Raw genomic sequence first — 21,423 nt, 5'->3', positions numbered from 1 at the left:
TCAACCCGCGAGGTTTGGGGTCAATTCGCGGCCAGTGTGTGAAAGTCAGAGTTTATATACAGTTCATCACCGGAGTTCGCAGAAGGGGTTGCGATCTTTTCATTGAAGGAAAAAATTGGAATCTATGCTATTTTGTCTGATGGAGTAAATAGTTCGTTTAGTCGCTTTTTCGATATATCAATATTTTAGGCACAGCTGTCGTGTACAGCTGGCGTAAACAAGCCGTCGTTTCAGCAGCAGAATTGTTACCTAACTTTAATGCATTGCATTCCAATCCTCAAGGTATCAAGGTCAGTTTGCGGTCAGTTGCAGAAATCTTTATATAAACGCCGTCTCGTAAACTGTGTGCACTTGAAGTCTGTTTTGATCAGAAAGATACTAAATAAAGATATTCGGCGATATTATTGTAGTATGTCAATCATCGATTTTTAATATGTTTCAACATTTGCATGATAAGGACCAATTTTGATAAAATTAATTAGAAATATTTATCCAATTTAGACCAGTTTATTAAGCATGAGCACAATAATTCACTATACTATAATGATGCAACTAAATAAGATTTGAGTATTGCCGGCTGACCTATATGAACTCGCTTATTTTCATGTTTCTTGTGTTTTTCTATTCTGTAAAAATAGATATCTGAGTAATAATATCACATAAAGCAAAATAAGCAACGAAATCTGGCGCAACACCCCGTAATTGATTTGCTTGTGATGTAGCTAAGAACTGCGCAGAAAAAGGCATCTATTACTTTTTATCACATAGAGATAACTTTTGATCGTTCATAAACATCGACCACAATCAACGCCGTATATCTTTTTTTAAAGATATTTCTTGTTATAAATATTTTACATTATTACGTATTGCTGGTCATAAACCTATAAATACAAAACAGAAAACCAAAAGAAGAATGGAAGTGAAATTAAAACGTATGAGTCAACCGGCCACACTCTAAGTATCCCTTCATATTTTAAATATGTATGCTCGCGTTCTGCAAACCTGTTTAAGTGGTTTGTCGGGCATTGCTATTTGATTCGATTATTAACAGTATCGAGAATCATCGCGCTCTTGCGTAATACATGCTTAATAAGCCGTGATAACTCCGCGTAACATCCCGTACTGCGTGTGATGCAGCTAAGAACTGCACAGAAAAAGACATTCGCTATCCTTGATCTCATTCATTGAACTATCAACGCCGTATATCTTTTTTAAAGATATTTCTTGTTAATTTTATTCTTGATTTTTTACTGGAGCTTTTACGATCCAATGTTTACATTTATCGATATAAAGCATTTAATGAATAAGTTAAAAAAATGCCAAAATCTGTGAAAAGACCCCTTTAAATAGTGGGCTGGGTTTATCTGCCAGTGATTTGCTGATAACATTGGAGTGTTTATAAACAGAAACACGTGTTTGAGCAGACAGCAATTTGGTATAGTGTTCAATATATAGTTACATGTAAACTTGATTTGAGTCATCCGCTAGCAATTGGCTGAGAGAAGTTCATAACCTTTTAAGTGTGCGGTGCTTAGCATTTATAGGGAAATTTGAATTTCAAGCAGACAACAAAAAACTTTTTTCTGTAAGTCAATAACTATATACCTTACAACCACCAAATTACACATACATATTGTTTGTATACTAAAGTATATGTATGCCAAATTTCATCGGAAAATATTAAAAACAAACTTTTTGAAAATAATCATATTTTTTCTGCTGTTTACAAACCAGTGTACAACTGAAAAGTAGACATTGTTTGAGTTTGTGGCTCTTTTATACTGCTTCTCTGGTGTTTATAAATGAATACCAATTTTCGAAGAATATTTGACGCGTGGCAGCATTTCCCGCCGTCCATGCAAGTCTAAGAAACGATGAGGTAATAATCTTGCTGAGATATAACATGTTCTGTTCGAATTATCTTCAATCAGCGTTCACTTAAAGGAATAATACTGAATGAAATATTGTTTGAAACGCGCGAACCTATTTTATTGTTGTTGTTTTGTTTTTTATCTAGTGCACCGGGATTGTCTCCCATATGGCCATCGCCCCCTGAAAGACGTGTTAGTTGGTTAAGGGGGATAGTGAAAAATACAGGAGACACCCCGTTCCAGAGGTGACCCTGGGTCTTTTTAGTGACCGGTGTATAGCACCTAGTACATTGCACCACGGTTTAACGTCTCATGCGAAAGACGAGTTAGTGATTAGGTGCAGCGGGAGATCGAACCAGCGATCTCTGGATTGTGAAGCCAGTGTGTTACCATTAGACCACGGATCCGCTACAACCTATTTTATGAATACATACATTTATTTAACCCATTTGTGCCTAGCGTCTAGAAAAAAGGCCTTGGCAAACAGCGTAGACTCAGATGAGACGCCGCATGATGCGGCGTCTCATCTGGGTCTGCGCTGTTTGCTTAAAGGAATTTTTGTAAGAAATATTCTAAATATAGAAATAATTATACTAGACATCCCTAATTTTGGAAATAAATTGATCCAATTTTGAAGGATGGGAGAGTCCACTAGGCATAAATGGGTTAAAATATATAAATACAAATCACAATCTGTATGAACGTGCGTTTACAATACTTGTGTACCATTATTCAATCAGTAGTAAGACTCATTATTATGTTAGAAATTGGATGATTGGGATTGATACTTTATTTTATTATCCCTATAGTGTTCTGAGATGTTTTAGGAAATAGAGAAAAATGCAATTTACTCCCTACATTATGTCGGAATGAATCAAAATAGAAACCGCTCTCTTAAAGTTTCAGCTATACTTCTGTAAGCTTGAGTACACCAACAAACATGCAGTATCGCAGATCAAAACGCTATTGCAATATATGTGACTATACGCACAGGTGGTTTGCGTGTGGCTATGATATTAATTGGAAAAAACAACGTTTTGAATAAAAAATAAATGCAAAAAAATCATTTTGAATAAAAAATAAATAAAATTATAACAAAAACTCAACCCATCTGAAGACTCACTTTCAAATATATAGATATATATTTGATAGTGATTTTTTTTCAGATAAGTTGATTTTTCGTTATTCATGTAATCTGATAATTTTTCATTCAAAATGATGATTTTACTAATTAATAGCGAGCTCGCTAAGCCGCCGTAGGCGGCTCGAGAGCTCGCATTACTTTAACACGTGAATTGGACTGTAGATCTACACAGGTTGTTGTTTTGAAAAGTTTGGTATCTGCGCGCGCACCCGAACCTGATATCCGGAATATGCGAAACCGGAACTGGAAATTTTCAAAGTAAATAACCAGCGTCTGCTGATTGATCATAATGCTAAAATATACAAAATGATCAAATTTACGGCTTTTAAATATGTTAAAATTCTTCTCTCTATTTATTGTTACTATATTTCGAATAAAGCATCAGCATTCTTCTTGTAAAACATTTGTCTTCATTCCGGGACTTCCCCGTTCGATGACGTCATCACAAAATTCATCCAAGTAACGAATGACATCACCGTTTTGTGTGTACATAGCAAGTGTCAACACCGACCGCTACTCGCATTTATTATTAAAAATAAATAAATTATGGTTTCATCATAATCTGCACTAAAAATCTGCATTACAAATTCTAATACTGCCGAAAAATATGGTTAGTGTTATATGCAGACGCGCATAACAGTATGAATTCAGAAAACAGATTGTTTGTGCAGATTGTGTATCACGTGATGAACAGTGGGAGGTGTATATTTTTCGGCAGTATTAGAATTTGTAATGCAGATTTTTAGTGCAGATTATGATGAAACCATATTCGTCTGCGTCAATAATTTGTCCTAGAATTGTGGTTTATAATAGCGTTAGAAAAAAGATTGAGTTCTGAATACAGATTTATAGTGCAGATTGTGTAACTTCTATTTGCATGTAAGCGTTAGATGTAGACGTGCACAACAGATTGAGTTCTGAATACAGATTTATAGTGCATTGTGTAACTTCTATTTACATGCTTTTATACGATCTTCGCAAGTTTTATACGCGTGGTATAGCGTTGGGGAACAAATGAGCACCTATAAATCTGTATCCAGATAACTTTCACATCGTGCTTATACGATTTAATTCTGGATTATACGAGATTGTTGCCTATTGATCTGTGTACATTGAAATGCGCGTATACGGCCTAAAGGCCCACTCTCACTATGATGCCGTAGGAGCCCCGGTGCGTGATCCGGGATGAACCGGGGACGACAGGGATGAACCGGGGACAACTGGGGCTCCACGCTCCACCAGATAAGTATTAAAATGTTTAATACCTGCGGGATGAACCGGTAGTTACCGTGAAGGACCGGCATCGACCGGCGCGGCACCGGGAACAACCGGGACGGCACCGGGAACAACCCGGACGACACCGTTGCTCCACCGGGGCCCATACAGACCCCGGAAGCGCTACAGCAACGCCCCGGTTGTCGCCGGTGGTGCCCAGGTGGAGCCCTGGTGAATGTAGGCAGAGTCACGGTATAGCCAGGCATTCACCGGGGCTCCGCTTGGTCATTACCGGCGACGACCGCGATTAAACCGGGGCGTTGCCGTAGCTCTGCCGGGGTCTGTTGACAGGATAGCCCCGGCGAGTCTCGGCGGAGTTACGGTAGACCAGGGCTTTGCCGGAACGCTGCCGGCTTTTACCGGGGCTCAACCTGGGCATTACCGGCGACAACATGGGCTCTGTCGGGGCTTCATCGGGATAAACCGTAGCTTGTTCGGGGTTGACCGGGTTTCTGCCACATTCAGGTTTAATAATGATGAGTTTCTGTTGATCTGCACCCAGTTAACATTCACATGCGCATATATACGGTCTTACTTGCATTACAGAGCTGAAGGAACCCTATCAATGTGCATCGAGTCGATATATTAAGGTGGCTTATTCGCTAGAATTGTATTAAATAACTAATGACATTATATTTATCTGCGTCCATACAATTTTCGCATGGTTTGAGACGTATTAAAAAGCGTTGTGGAACTTATGAACGTCTATTAATCTGCGTATAGACAACGATTACATCGTGCGTATACAATCAAACTAAGTTTTTTTCACGGACCGTTTTACGTCACAACTGAATACATTTTACACTTACTCTTGCATGTTTAATTTCCATTACATGGATCGCGATTTTAATTAAAATAAAAATACTTTAGTCGCAATTAAAGCAGTATAAGAACGCACATGGATAAGGATTGCAATACTTATTTAATGCCATAAATTAAGATGTTGGTGTCGACTGAGCGCAAATGTTTATGGAAAAATCCCGTACAATCCCCGATTGTAACCGTATACGCGCCCTGTGAGTGCTGTCGTAACACATGCAGATTAATAGGACTTATTAGTTTTCCGTCGAATTTAAAATCCATATAAAAACCTGTGAAATACACTGTGAAGGTTGTTGGCATGCATAAGGATTAATAGCGTATCACAAGTTCCCCGTTGAAATTAGATCCATGTAAGAATCTGATAGGATGCGTTGAAACGCATGCAGATTTATAGGGTTTCATTGGTTGTCCGTCGAAAGTAAACTTTATGAGAATCTTAGAAATGCCATGTGAATGTTGTCGAAACGCCAGCAGATTTATAGGGCTTTATTATTTTTCTTTCGCAAATTAATCACAAATAAAAACCTGAGATATGCCTTGTGTAAAGTTTATCGGACGCATGCAGATTGTTCGGGCTGCAGTAGTTATCCGTAGCATGAAACCAAAATCGGAACCTGCTCAGACTTTGGACCTGGACGCAGATGATTAGGGACTCACTACGTTTTAAATGCAATTAAGAGATTATAGCACACGGGATAAAACACTTATAAATCTTCAATGCTGTCGGAACACATGCAGATTGATAGGGCTGCAATAGTTTTCCGTCGAAATCAACCACATATAATTCAAAGAATCTTCTTAGATTGTTTAGACGTAAATAAGGTGTTCATTTCGCATTAAATGGAATAAAGCCCGTATAAGCATTAGTTTAATAATATCTTTTAATATAGCATAAAGACCGTATAAGAATACGGGAATGTCAACTGGGTGCAGATTATAGGGCTTCATTTGTTATCAATTGCAATTTAAAAACATATTGAAACATCTGAAGGTTGTACGGAAGTATATAAATATATTTTATTAAATAAACATCATACCATAAGCAGACATATAATGTTTATTAAATGTTAATTAAATAAAATTCAATTAATTAATAGTTGTAGTCGGCATCTATATAGATCTGTTCCGGAGAATACACCTGCATACAAACTGAAAATACTCAATTTCCGATGATGCATGCACACTGGGATATACACGCAATGACAGTCTGCTCTATACGATCTGTTATGCACGTCTGCACATAACATCAACCACAACAACCTGCACAGTCAAATAATCGATTTCATAATCATTCATATATATATATATATATATATATATATATATATATATATATATATATATATATATATATATATATATATAGTGTTTTTCTTTCATTGTCTAAGTCATGCATTACATTTAAATTTAAAGGTGGTTAATCACATTTGAGTATCATTTCAACATGACCAAACTTTATTATCTCATATTCTAGATATCTATTATCTTCTATTGAAAAAAAATACAAGAATTTATCTTAATTTTTATGCCTCACAAAATGGCATGATTCAAACAAATATTGCTACCTTTGACAATATCTCATAGTGAGGGAGATAGTGCTCTTATTGACATCTGAGCTAACCTTTCTGATAAAGAACATTCTAAATTAATTATTTGATAATTACTACAAATAGTGCAATGTTTATAGATACTATAAAATGTGATGGATTCAAGCAATCAATAGATGTGATCAAATGTGATTAACCATTTTTAAAACATAAATTCAAATAAGATATAAATAACTTTGAGGTGGGTAACGTAACAGTCGCTACCTTTAGTACGTTGGCTGACTTGACAGTCTCTACCTTGAGTACGGTGGGTAACGTGATAGTCGCTACCTTGAGTACGGTGGGTGACGTGACAGTCGCTAACCAAAGTGACTTTTAAACAGTAGTTAGGAATATACAAATTAATTTAATCCTTGTATTTTGGTACTTAAAAAAATATATACTTACAAGTGTAAAATTATCAAAGTGTTATATCAATGGTATTTAATAACATGTTTTGGTGGCTTGCATAATTATCGCTGACCTACCTTGCATTTATTCCTCAATTATGGTAATTTGAAATAACTTTGACTTTAAATGCTCTAAAATGAAAATAAAACACATATGCTGGCTGGCCCTTGTGAAATGTAAGTACAGTACGCAACATTGAGAAATCATTGCTGATGCCAGTGAGAATTATATTTGAGAAGGTAGCAACAGTTGGCTGTTCTAAACTTTTACATTGTAGGTTCTAGTTGATTGTTTAGTGTTTTAAGGAGGTAATGCCAAGGACATACATACTAGATTTATATATTTATCCTTGGTATATACAAATCTTTGTTTGCTGCACATTTTTTTATAGTTTCATGTGTTACGCAACTTTCACCTTCGATATATATCTTCTCTTCAGGTATACATAATTATCGTAGTATAGGTCACTTTATGGTTTATTTAATTACTTATTAAAATATTAGAGTTATTTAGTTACAAAGACTGTTCTGTTGCTCTTATCCACAGTTGGTATTCGAACCATATATATTTAACCAGATTTGTGCAAAATAAGGTGATTTTATCTCAACTATACACAGTCGGCAAATTAATTAGCACCATTTTTACAAACAGAAGCTTTTGTGGGCTTTTCAAACATTAACTCATGTGAGATTTTGAACTGACAATATACTGTTCTAAATCATAACAGAATATCAATTAAATGTATTTCTTTGTAAAATTTTACTAAGCAAGATAATCATGCTATTAAACAGCATTGCAGTTTACCTATATATTTTTCAAAAGGTCAGATAGCTTAATTGGAAGAGCAACCTAGGCCAATATCAAATGATCAATATCATCAGATGGCTCATGGGTGGATTCTGGTTCGAATCCCGATCTGACCTTCGTAGGTAATCCTGTGGTTGCAAGGCTGGCAACTGATACTGTGACAATCTCTTTTGAGCGAGGTTTTGGGTCAACAGTTCTGTTCATTAGGTCACATGAAACCCTTTAATATGGTCCGTTTGTTGTTTAATTGCTGATTAACATAATAATTAAAAGTTCATTTCCATTATTTTTTTTATACCAGTGCCTATAGTATATTATTTCCAGTCTTTAAGAACTCCACGTTCGTTCTTCTGTTAGGATGTGCCTATAAAAATTTTATTTAAAAATCATCTTTATTAAAGTTTTTTGTTAGTTTCTTCTATTAAACATTAATCGAGCTCGCTTTGATGCATGATAAGTTGGCTCCTTTTTCCTAGTTCCTTATTCCATATTCGAATAAGGAACTGCTCCTTTTTCCTTATTCACGCGTAATATATGTCTTATAGGGTTTAAAAGAACAATAATACAAACATTTCTGAAGTAAATAAAAACCAAATACCTTGAATACATTTACTTTATGTATTACGTTACATATTCATGTTTCATCTTCGCGCTTGCATAGGATTTCGTGTTTAAACCGAACCGATATTTTCTAATTCGAATACTAACTTCATATCAACAAAACCCAAAGCATATACTATTATTTTACATGTATGTGATAAAAAAATAAAACCTGTACATTTAAACATGTTTTTATTAATTTATAATCCAGTTCCTTATTCGAGGCTGAATAAGGAAAAAGGAACCAGTTCCTTATTCCTCATTCAAGCCGAATAAGGACTGGCATTTTCTTTCTTAAACATCAATGAAATTGATCCAAAATTAAGCACATATAAATGAACATATTATTTATGTATTGGTTGTATATGTAAAATTCTAATTGCAATACATTTCTACTAAGTTTTAAGTGATGATTATCCAGTTCTTTATTCAGTGTGAATAAGGAATAAGGAACTGGTTCCTTATTCCTTATTCAAATCGAATAAGGAACTGGAATTTTCTTTGTATAAATTATAAGTCGAAATGAACCAACGAGACGAATAACTCAACGAAAATTATTATAAATGTATATCGGGTGTAAAAATTATTGATTGCGGTACATTTCTACTTTGTTTAATAGTAACATAGTTCCTTATTCGGGTTGAATAAGGAATAAGGGACTGGTTCCTTATTCCTTATTCAAATCGAATAAGGAACTGGAATTTTCATACTGAACAAAATATTGAAATGAACAAAAGGGACTAATAAATCAATGAACATCATTGTAAATGTAGGTTGGGTATCAACAAACATTAATTGCAGTACATCTCTATTAAGTTTCATAATAACATAGTTCCTTATTCGGGTTGAAACAGGAAAAAGGAACTGGTTTCTTATTTTTTATTCCAATCGAATAAGGAACTGGCATTTTCCCACTAAACAAACTATTTAAATGAACCAAAGAGATCAATAAATAAATGAAAATCATTTTTAATGTAGGTTGGGTATACAAAACGCATTGAAATCGCTTTGCATCCCTTATCATATCCCCTTGTTACTGTATAGGTATAAGAACGGAATGGGATAGCTAAATCATGACCGGTATTCGGAAATCGGAAAGTCTTCTCTAGAAGTTGGGGTCAGAAAAAATCTTCAAGAACTGTATCAGACATACAAATTAAAAAAATCTTACATTAAAAATAGCTCATAATAACTAATATATAGCTGTGCTATTCTAGAATGATCCGAATTTAAATATCCGAAAGTATGGCCTCTGAATAAGGAATTGGCGTAAAGGTAGTTCCTTATTCGGAAGCATGTATTTCTGAAAATCACTTTCGGATATGTTATATTTAAGATGTAGTGTGGGTTATTTAAGCATGATTATGTTATATGGACGGATTCTGTCACATTTCTTTTTTATATTTTATGTCACTATTCACGCTGAAAACAAGTATTATGAAGAGGATAATTAGGATATGGTATTGCCTTTCTCAAACATAAATTAAAATTAACCAAATAATATTAACAGTCGATGAAAATCGTGGTATATGTAGGTTCGAAGTTAAAAATATTTATTGCAATATATTTGTACCTAGTATTATTTAATAATAACACAGTTCCTTATTCAGTGCGAATAAGGAATTGGTTCCTTATTCCTTATTCAAATCGAATAAGGAACTGTCTTTTTCATACTAAACAAACTATTAAAATGAACCAAAGAGACCAATAAATCAATGAAAATCATTGTAAATTAAGGTTTGGTATCAAAAACATTAGTTGCAGTATATCACTTGAAGTCTTCTATGTTTCATTTAATGATAACCTTGTTCCTTATTCGGATTGAAAAAGGAATAAGGAACTGGTTCCTTATTCCTTATTTAGATCGAATAAGGAACTGGCATTTTCATACTTCATAAAATATTAAAATGAATTAATGAGATCAATAAATCAACTAAAGCATTATAAATGTAGGTTGGTTATCAGAAAACCTCAATTGCAGTACATCTCTATTAAGTTTCATTTAAAGTCACTATCACGCTCACCAATACATACGGCTACTGTATTATGCTATATAAAAACATTCGACAACAAGTAGTACCATACGATGGTTAATTACAATAGGAAGACCCTAAAAACAAGGAACATTGATGTAAAAACGTTATATTACAAGCATTCGGCAAGTTTTAAGCATCTAATTATCTAAATATAGTTTCCACGATGTACACTACTTTCGCTTTCGAGTCAGGATCGGATTCATTCGGGTTGCGTTCATTTGCATAATTTATACAAGCCATTTTTGCATTCGCTAAGTTCCAGTTACCCAGAATTCATTTGGATTTCACAGAATGATTATTCATGAGAGCTACGTCATGCTTCCGACGCTTACCGTATCCAATCTCGTGTTCGCCCGTAAATGTTCGGATATTTAACGGGACATATAAATGGAATTATTTGTGGCCACAAAAAAATAAAAACGAAGCATTTTGTATCTCGTTAAATCAATTCTACCAGACAACATCTAACGTTGAAATTTTGCATTTTGCTAAAAGGAACATTGATTGTTTTATGGATTAGCTTTATTTAACGAAATATTCGATATTTTTGAGCGCGAGTGTTACTTTAATGATAGCCTAGTTCCTTATTCGGATTACATTCGAATCGAATAAGGAACTGGCGTTTTCATACTAAATAAAATATTAAAATAAACCAAAGAGACCAATAAATCAATGAAAATAATTGTAAATTTAGGTTTGATATCAAAACATTATTTGCAGTACATATCTACTATGTTTCATGTAATCATAACCTAGTTCCTTATTCGGATTGAAAAACGAATAAGGAACTGGCTCTTTATTCCTTATTCAAATCGAATAAGGAACTGGCATTTTCTTACTTAAACATCAATGAAATATTTACCACATATAAATGGACATATTATTTATATATTGGTTGTATATGTAAAATTCTTATTGCAAAACATTTCTTCTAAGTTTTAAGTGATGACTATCCAGTTCCTTATTCAGTTTGAATAAGGAATAAGGAAACTATTCCTTATTCAAATCGAATAAGGAACTGCTACGTTGATATTGACCTGCTACAAAGGTGTCTGATACATAGATTATATCTGTTTAACAGGCTTTATTATCAGTCAATGATAAGGGGTTCGTCTTATTACTGGGGACCAACTATAAAGTCACCTTTTTCGGTGAAAACAAATCAAGATGCAACACGATACACAACAATTCATAGCAATCTGAAATTCATTTTAATACAAAAGCAACAAAACTGCAAAACAACATATGTTTCAAATATTAAGTGAAAGTGCTCATGATTTACATGTGAAATGTCGTAAACATGTGCATTCCTGTGAAAAATGCGTTTCAGTGATAACTCGATTATAATTTAGTATTTGAGAGAGAATGGGGGCATGCAGGTATGATGAAAACACGACAGGTTAATGCCTAACATATTAAATATGTAAGGTTCAGCACGAATAAAAATCATTGCTCAGAAAGTATTGATGTTAATTTATTCCAGGCCTACAAAACGATAGGGCACATTCCTATGGAAGACGTACGAGTATACAATAAATTCCGTACATATAAGTCACTTAACATATCAAATAAAGTTGGTTATACTTGACTAGTAATAACAATATATTAACAGAGATCAGTATTTGTTATTTAATATGTTTGAGAGGACATGGTCTACAAACGTTCAGTAAATTGTCTATTTTGTAGTAATGTTCTTAAGCATAAACATTGACTATACAAATACTGTGGTTCACATACATTTTGTTATAGTTTAAAATAATGCTCTTGGTTACGAATTTAATTAAATTATGGCACAACAGTACTCTCATTTAAATGCACGTGTTAATTATTTCACTCTCCTATATAACATTCCTCATTATCATCTTCTCATTCAACATTAGAATCACCATCATCAACTAATCATCACGTAAACATTATAACATCTTTAGCATTATGATCAAATGTACGCAAACAAAACAATTTAAACAAAAGCTTTGCCAAAGACATCATATAGTGCTCTATCAAGAGAGTTAGAACAGAATCTCCATAAGGTTCATTAAACTAACTAAAGTATGTTAATCTCATGACAATTTCTCGACATAAGTCTTAAATTATGTCTGCAACCATAGAAATCACGAAAAACATGACGAAATAATGTGCATATAAACCATACGGTCCCCTATCCATATTCTTATTTTAATAAACATAGATTAAGTAATTGTTGAGTTATTGCAGGATCCAGCTTGTTTTCAGATGGGACAGACGGACGACCAGGGGGTAAACCTATAATCCACTCCAGCAGGGACTAAAACACGACAACGCTTCTACCAACGTTATATTTAGACAAGATGGCACAACAGCCTTCGGTCAATCTCATGAAATATGTAAATAAAATATGTAATGTGCGAACCTTGTGATATTTTAGTAATAAATGTGGCTTAACAAGAGGTTTTGTACTCTGTATGACACACCTTTGATATTGCCATAGACGATGTAATAACACATTACCGTTTTTATTAATAATAATATACTGATAAAACAAGTAGCCTATAGGGTGAGCTAGATTGTTACCCCAGGGTCATGATTTTAACAAACTTATTAACGGATCGCCAATGAATGTCGCACACCAAATATCAAACCCCATACCCGCCAATCAATGTCGCACACGAAATATCAAACCCCATACCCTTGGAGTTTCAGAGAATATTCTTTTAAGTTGTTAACTTAAAAGTCTATATAAATCATGTGACCCCTGGAATGCGGTTATTTTGGCCACAGTGATTTGAACAAACTTAGTATTTGATTACCTATTCAATATTAAACAATATCTAAAAACCCTGACCCTTACGGTTTCAGAGAATGATGTTTTACGTTATCATTATTTATGTCATATAACAAGCTTGTCTTTAACACAGGGTTATAATTAACACAAACTTAGCAAAGATGCAGAGGATCATTATAAAATGTGAACTACCAATTAACAAACCTTAAAATCTTGTGGTTGCAGACGATAAGAGTTTTAAAGAATTAACTTTACACATATTAGGAAAACCAGTAAACCACTAGTGCGGCGCGTTTTTTTTCTGGCACATTATTCGAACATCACTTGATGAGGACCGCAATACAATGTTACACACTAAATATTAAAACCATGAACCTTGCAGTTTCGTAGAAGAGTTTTAAACGAAAAAGGAAAAGTTCTAAAATAGTGTATTTTTTATAATTATTAGTTTATATTGACCAAAATATAACGACTGGTATATTACATTACTTGACAAAAGTTGTTAAAATTTCATATTTTCAGTATATTCGGTAATACATTTTACTGGGTACAGGTACCAGGTAACTACCAGTTAACTATAAATAACGCAAGCAGATTGATCATCATCGTCACGTGGTTAACCCAGGAATGCAAATTGTGCACGCGTAGTGAATTGTATATACCGGTATTTTATATGTAAAATGATCAATCTACTTGCGATATTTATTGTGTGTATATCGTTATGTCACCTATTTTCGCGATGTACTTTTGATTTCACATCGCGAAATTTTATTACCGAATATACTGAGAATATAAACTTGTTTCAAGTAATATACCAGTCGTGATATTTTAATCAATATAAAATAATAAATGTAAAAAAATACGGTATTTTAGAACTTTTATTTTTTCGTCAATCGCGGTTGACAGTCCCTTTAAAGTAAATATTTATTCATGCTATATTAATCATGTAAAGTGGCAAGTTTTGGTCCAAAGGGGCAAGATTTGAACACATTTGTAGAGGATCAACGCATGATGTTTCACGAAAAATATTAAACCCCTGGCCCTTGTGTTTTCAGAGAAGATTTGTAAAGTTTTCATTTTCAAAAATCTATTTTAGCTCCTTTGATACTTTGTACTTATTCAACAGACTAAAACGTACAGAAAGAAAGATGAAAGAATAAGGCCCGGTGATAATTTCTGAAAAGTACCCTTAAAATCTGCCAAGCAGGATAAATCTCTAGGTTCAGTAAGGAACGCAAGCACAGACTGACGGACGACGAAAAAAAGGTTTCTCAAAAGCTCCCCATGAGCACTATTTGCTTTGGTGAGATATTGCAATTATCATACAGCAACAATACACATTTATAAACTTTTGAACAATAAAGCAATTCATTATAACAAAATACAGACACTAAACACTTAAAAAGCATAAATATTAATTGTAGTAGTACAACAAATAAACGTTCGAGTAAGATTCAATCGCTCTCGTAACGCAGCAACCCGGAACACTTCTGGACAATGAAATAATGGTAACATGATAGATAAGAAATTCAGACGAATTTATTAAGAACTATTTTTGTTCATGTAAGATCGAAACTGGATCTTAATTAATCCGAAATCTCACAGAAATACGATGCAAATCAGCCACATCGTCTATGAATTGTTTATATAGCTTATCATCACCAATATCATCATCATGATTACCATCAACACCAACAACAACTTTCTGAACACACCAATCAGAACCATTTCCTATTGAGGGTTTCCAGGTATATATCAGAAATCGTGTCATCTTGACATTTTTCAGCCTCTCCAGTATGTGTTTGTATCCCTCTATTGAATCATAAAATTTGACACCGCATTCAAGTTTAATCTCAATTCTCTGAGTACATGCAGACAGTGTGCCCACAATATTGCTTAATGAAAATGTATCCATTTTAATATCGCTTAATGGGAATCTATACTCTTCACCACACCAGTAGATATTTAAATACTTCAATGATTGAGGTAGCTGTATGTCGTAAAAATTACTTACATATAGTGTAAGCATTTGCAGTTGTGAAAATGACGGTACTATAGATTTTTTTTTGAACAGCTTCCAAAGAAAACCACTCATACTCAGACTCTGGATATTCAGACCTATGAGAGCCTCCCATAGTTGTTGGCAGGTACCATTCGCTTCAATACTTAAGCATGTAATATTCAGACCACAGCCAGTCTCCAATAGACGGGGAACGCCTGCACAAGAGAATTTTACACAAAGCGTTTCCAGATTTGTGAGCGATGCTAGTGACTGCGATAACGACGATATGTGATCCACTTGACCTAAGAAACAAAGACTCAAACACTTAATATTCAGACCGTGGATAGCCTCCCATAGACAGAGATTGTATTCAGAGACTTTAATACTAAGCGTTTCTAGGTGTATGAGCGATGCCAGTAATTGTGCTAACGCCGATACATGATGCACTATCAAACCTGTTTTTCCACCACTCAGACTAAGACTCTTAATATTTAAACCATGGAGGGCCTGCCACAGACCAGGACAGTCATTGTTCACGATAACATCAAGCTTATCAAGCTGTTTGAGAGACGAGAGGGACCTACACAACGCCGATACATTTTTCACTTCCAAATGTTCTCCACTTCCATATAGACAGAGACTGTTTATATTTCGACCACACAGAGCCTCTAACAGATCTGGATGGGCATTCACGTCAATAATAATAGCTTCCATCTGTGTGGGCGATATGAGAACCTGTGATAACTGTGATACATTATTTACTATCAAGCCCCTCCACCGACCGCTCTGACTCAGAGTCACACTCTTGATATTCAGACTGTGCAGATACTCACACAAATCAGGACTGATATCGTTCACGCATACATCAAGTGTCTCCAGTGATGAGAGTGATGGAAGTGACTTATATAAGAAAACTACAAAGTCTGAACGGTTCTCTATCGCGTATTCCACATTGATACGCAGCCATTTGATATTCAGACCATGTAGAGCCTCCCCAAAACCATGTAGATGCTTCCTAAACCACAAACAGTCCTTAGAAAGTTGCACGTAGAATGTATTGTTAAAACCCGTTCTTATATTTGTCGATATTTTTTCGGTTGATTCTCTGACAGAGCCCTCTACAGTCGATGTAATATAACAGCGAGTTATGATACACTGCACCTCATGATCGAGTGTCAGTAGCGTGCTGAACAGACTGCGTAGCCAGGAACTGGAACATTTGACCCGACACAAGTCAATGTATTGTATTGATGGCAGGACTGGAGGAGGATCTCCACACCGAGCTGGCTCTGCATGGTTGAGAACAATCACGACCGGAAGTTCTGATGTTACCAAATCGGCAGAATCTGAAAATATGATTAAACACATACTGATAACAAAGACACTAAATGCATTTAAATTTGTTGATATTCGATTGACAATCACATTCAATGTTCAAGGATTTGAAACATGTATGTTAATGAACAGTCGAATAAATTTAAGCCCATTTGATTAAAAGTATGTAGGTACTACTGTTTGGTTTGAAATAATTAACACTTTTATTTTGTGCGTCCGAATGTTTCTTAAGAATAACTAAATTTCACACTGACGTACTTCAACGTTAATTATACGTTCATGGGAGTGTACTATTTAAGCGGTCACATATAACCTATTTGTGATCAAATGCACACATTTTCAAATGTTCATAATATAAAATCATTTCATACCATGTATGCGTTATATGATATTACGTCTAATATCTCCCATATTTTTGATCAATTATTTAAACACATTTTTGTAATTTTACTTGTTCCACAAGCCGACATCAAGTCTTTTCTGCCATGACAAAACCATTACAGCGATGATCGATGATTGATTCATTTGTGAGTTCAGTGGTTATCATTAACATATTGGGTAGGGAATCACTACTCAATACGACTCGATACTGAGATTGGCTCTTTTTATGACGGTTGTTAATGTGAAGTGCATCAAACTATTAATAAAATGAGCTGCGTTCTGAGAAAACGGAGCATAACGCATGTGCGTTAATGCATGTGTCGTCCCATATTAGCCTGTGCAGTCTGTGCGCCTAATTATTTATTGTTATGAAAAAACTCGACTTACTGCATGTTCGTAAAGTGTCATCTCAGATTAGCCTGTGCAGTCCGCTTTTATGGTATTTTAAGTTTCAAGGAAGTCCCTCCTTACCGAAAATCAAGTTTAGGCGGAAAGTTTCGTCCCTGACTAGCCTGGATGACACTTTACGCACTAGCAGTAAGCCCAGTTTTCTCAGAACAAGGCTCAAATAATTAGGCGCACATTTTCAGAGTCATTAACCGATGGCTTGCATCCGCATTTTCTTTGCTAGATTTTCCATATGCTTTTTTTCACGGCGGTTTTGTAACTATTTGGCTTAAAATTGAAATTTAAGATCAAGCCAACAAATCTCCTTATGACCATAGTTTCACATAACATCCTGTCACATTTGTAAAGAATAAGATTTTAATGTTCGCATGTGTAAAAATGAGAACTCATTCACATACAATATTTTCATTATTCCCATCAGTGACTAATCATCTTTGTATGCCCACTCCAAAAATGGCTAGTCTATGTTATTATGAGGTATGATTCTATATGGATAGTATAATCGTATACACCACTAAGTGATGCGATGGTATGTTAAACGGTCAGGTCCAAATACACGGAGAATCAAACACAATAACAAAATACGTCATTTAGTTTTTAAAATTCCTATCTAAACATATGGTGCGGCCATTTAGTCAAAATGTTAATATCGCATTATCAAAATGAACGTTACGGAAAGTAAGTTTTGAATTAATTTTTAGATATTATGCCCTCCTGTGTGACTTATGAGCTTTACATACACATACACGTGTGTTAGCAGCTCGAATAAGTTAATTGAGAAAGCCATGCACGTGAATAAACTTTGTAATGTGTTTTCCCAAAAGCAAATGCGCATAAGTATCTGTACCTGTATGTGACTAGTATCCCATTAGCAATTCATCATTATTTAAACGGATCTCGTTAAAATCCATCGGTGTTTCGTAAGCCCAAAGAGTACAAGCGTGAGGACCCGATGACACGATAAGATTGTACAAATTCAAGGTCTGTGAACGCAATATTACGCTGCGAGATCGCGAAATAAATATATCGCATTGTAATCCCGTGTTATAGCAGTGATATTCCCGTTCTTTACCTTTATTTATTCAAAGGTCAAACAGTCAAAAAGCGAAGATCTGAAATCACACTATCATTTGGATAATCTTGGCCGAGATTACGAAATCATGATGCAAGGTAAAATATAATAATGATGCGATATCGTGAAAGTGATTCCACCATCTCGCATCATTATATTGCAACCTCGCAACTACTACTCAGTGTATGATAATGGTTAACACTGGATAAGGGAAATGCATATCGTAGAATTCAACAATTATGTAATGCTTGTTAAAATACATATATGTAAATAGTCGAATACATTTGCATTAATGCAATATCTTGAAATAATTATAGAAGTTTGTAACTTGTGTTTTCTGTTTGTAAGCAAAAGGTGATTGGTCAGAAGTACAAACAACATTATATGGCGACCCTTCGCCAAAATTTACGGACTGGTTTGAACTAACCAAAGATATTCAAGAGTATTTTTGTATAAGTATTTTTGCTAAAGTTTACTCAAGAAAAAATTTACTCAATTAGTTACATTTTACTGAACTTCAACAAATTAAGCCTATTTTAATTATCGATTCATTCGGAAACACCCCTAAGATATTTCATTTGCACTATGGTGGTTAAATGGACAAGTGTTAGTCAAGAGAACAAGCCGCTGCACTGGGTGAAGCAGAATTTGCAAAAAAATGGTCAGCATCCTTGAATTTAACTAGTAAACGAACATATTTTTAACTACCTAGCACAGTATAAATGGCTGCTTCGTTTCGTGTCATTAATTTTTGTTGTCCCTCCGAAGGTTGACAGAAAGAAACAACAAATAGCTCTTACGCAACACCGGTAATTAACGATGTTTTATGAAAATAAAACATATTCCTTAATGTTCCCGTTCTCGCCTTTATTTATTTATCCAAATGCCAAAAAGTCGAAAAGCGATGTTCCGAATTCATTCTCTTTATATAGTATTTGTGTAGTCTAAGCCGAGAATGCGATAACATGATGCGATGTCAAATAGAATTATGGTTCGATATTGTGAAAGTGAACTCACCATCGCAACGTCGCAACTACGCCGTTGTATATGATTTCAGTAAACACTAGATTATGTTAATAGATAACGTATAATTCACCATTTATGTACAATTATTTAAGGCAACTGTGTTGCTGTTTAGCATATTTGAATAAAAGTGAACACCTGTAAATAAGTGCAAGATCTTAAAATAATTATGGAAGCTGGTAAGTGTTTGTTGTGTGTATTTAAGCGAAATGTGATGGGTAACAAATACAAACAAAATATGACGACCCTTCCCAAGATTTCGGGACTGGTATCAAGTAACCAACGATATTAAGAGCATGTTTGTATAAGTAGTTTAGTGTAACTTTACTAAAAAATAACATTTGTACTTGAGTGAATTACATTTCATTGAACTTGCAAGCATTAGGCCATATTTTGATACGCGAAGCTTGCAGATATACCTCAACATATGTACATTTGTCTAACTGGATTGGTAAAGAGAACCAACCGCTGCACTGAGAGAAGCAGACATTTTCAAAAGAATAGGTCAGCATATTTGATTCGAAATATTACAACAACATGTATTTCAATCAACTCGCAGAGTGAAATGGTTCCTTCGTTTCGTGTCATTACCTCTCGTTTGAGCTAAAAGAGATAAACAATTAATGGCTCTAACGCAAAACCTATAAATTACGATATTTTTTGAAAGGCAACACATTTCTTAAACAAAGGGAATGCTATCAAAATACCGATCGGCTAGCTCTATCGAAACATCGCCGGATAAACATGCGAGGTTTGTGTATTTAGATTCCTTAAACGGCCACCAATCGTGTATTTTGATTTGTCAATTATTGTAAAGACAATTTAGCTCGTACCTTTAAATAAAAAAGGCAGTTGACAATCATACCGTTTTTTGTCAAAAGGAGCAAAGCCGCAGACGACAGTTTAGTAATAAACATTAAACAATAGTATTGGCCATAGATTTAGTTATTAGTCTGCACTGTAAAGAAGTTATCTTGGCGCGAGGAGTTTTCAACGCAATACTCTGACCGGCGCACGCCCTTTTACTTTAGCAGTTGGGATGGTTTGTATTTAAATATAAATACAGTGGATGGTCAGAAATGACCACTTATTGGTTAATGGATGAAATGTATCATCAGAACCTTTCTTTCAGAATGGATTTTTTAGTTGGTTAAATGACATGTTTAAATGACTCTCTACCTCGTCAGAACCAAGGATAATTTTTTTATTGTATGCTGCTACCCGACATTGGTCAATTACGGTCCTTAATTTTCTCACTTACAAGATCCGTCAGCTCCTTAAGATGCATGTGTCTAAAACGTTGACCTATTCCTGACGGATCTTTAATTGTAATGCATGGTAATACAGGCAGGGGAGCTGATTGGATTGCTTTCGATCATTTTGGGTCAATTACGGGGCACACTAACAAAGTGTTCCTCGTCTATCTTGCACTCGCCTGAAATTGTTTGACCAAGCTAAGAATTTTCCGTTACATTGGAGCCCGAATACGTGGTGATCATAGTCTGACCGGGAATACTCTCTGTGATCGACAGGAAGGCATCTCTGTATATGCAAGATCAATACCTGAATGTATGAAACAGGGCGCTGAAGATCGTTGTTTGTTAAGTTTGTGCCTCCAGTTCAACAAAGGGAAGTGGGGTGATTTTGAAGGGGTAAGATCTGTCTATTTGTTATATGATCATTCCCACTTACCCAACTAAACGAAATACACTTCTGGTAAAGGGCGTGCATTGACAGCAAATTTCATGTTCTTAATTCCGGTACAATATAATGGTGTAGGTATATTTTGTATGCACTCACGTTGGAACAAAGTATATGGTGCAATTTGTTTTAACTCTGCATCATAGCGAGAAACACAATAGCAATGAGAATAAGAGGATAAACTCATA

General features: G+C 34.8%; 2 protein-coding genes and 1 long non-coding RNA gene across 21 annotated transcripts in view; 1 reads left to right on the top strand and 2 right to left on the bottom strand.

The window, feature by feature from the left end:
• Positions 1-21,423, bottom strand: part of LOC127872724 (uncharacterized) — a 224,225-nt gene that overhangs the window by 102,743 nt on the left and 100,059 nt on the right. The gene's annotated exons all lie outside the window — the stretch shown is intronic.
• The window catches only part of LOC127872720 (uncharacterized), a 161,314-nt gene continuing 151,640 nt past the window's right edge, over positions 11,750-21,423 (bottom strand). For 15 of the 18 annotated variants that reach the window (XM_052416057.1, XM_052416056.1, XM_052416055.1 and 12 more), the window contains one exon: positions 14,603-16,661. In XM_052416057.1, coding sequence (XP_052272017.1) covers positions 14,896-16,661 — 1,766 coding nt within the window. In that variant the 3' untranslated portion in view covers positions 14,603-14,895. Of the gene's footprint in view, positions 12,942-14,602; positions 16,662-21,423 lie in introns of those variants that run through there. The other 3 variants (XR_008045747.1, XR_008045750.1, XR_008045746.1) reach the window with 2 other exon arrangements.
• LOC127872735 (uncharacterized) overlaps positions 11,824-21,423 on the top strand; it is a 131,483-nt gene continuing 121,883 nt past the window's right edge. The window contains exon 1 of the long non-coding RNA XR_008045760.1: positions 11,824-11,931. This is a non-coding gene — a long non-coding RNA (uncharacterized LOC127872735). The remainder of the gene's footprint in view (positions 11,932-21,423) is intronic.

Source organism: Dreissena polymorpha, chromosome 3 (assembly GCF_020536995.1).
Source record: "Dreissena polymorpha isolate Duluth1 chromosome 3, UMN_Dpol_1.0, whole genome shotgun sequence".
In the NCBI taxonomy this organism is placed as follows: domain Eukaryota; kingdom Metazoa; phylum Mollusca; class Bivalvia; order Myida; family Dreissenidae; genus Dreissena; species Dreissena polymorpha.
This window is presented reverse-complemented; position numbering and strand designations above follow the sequence as displayed.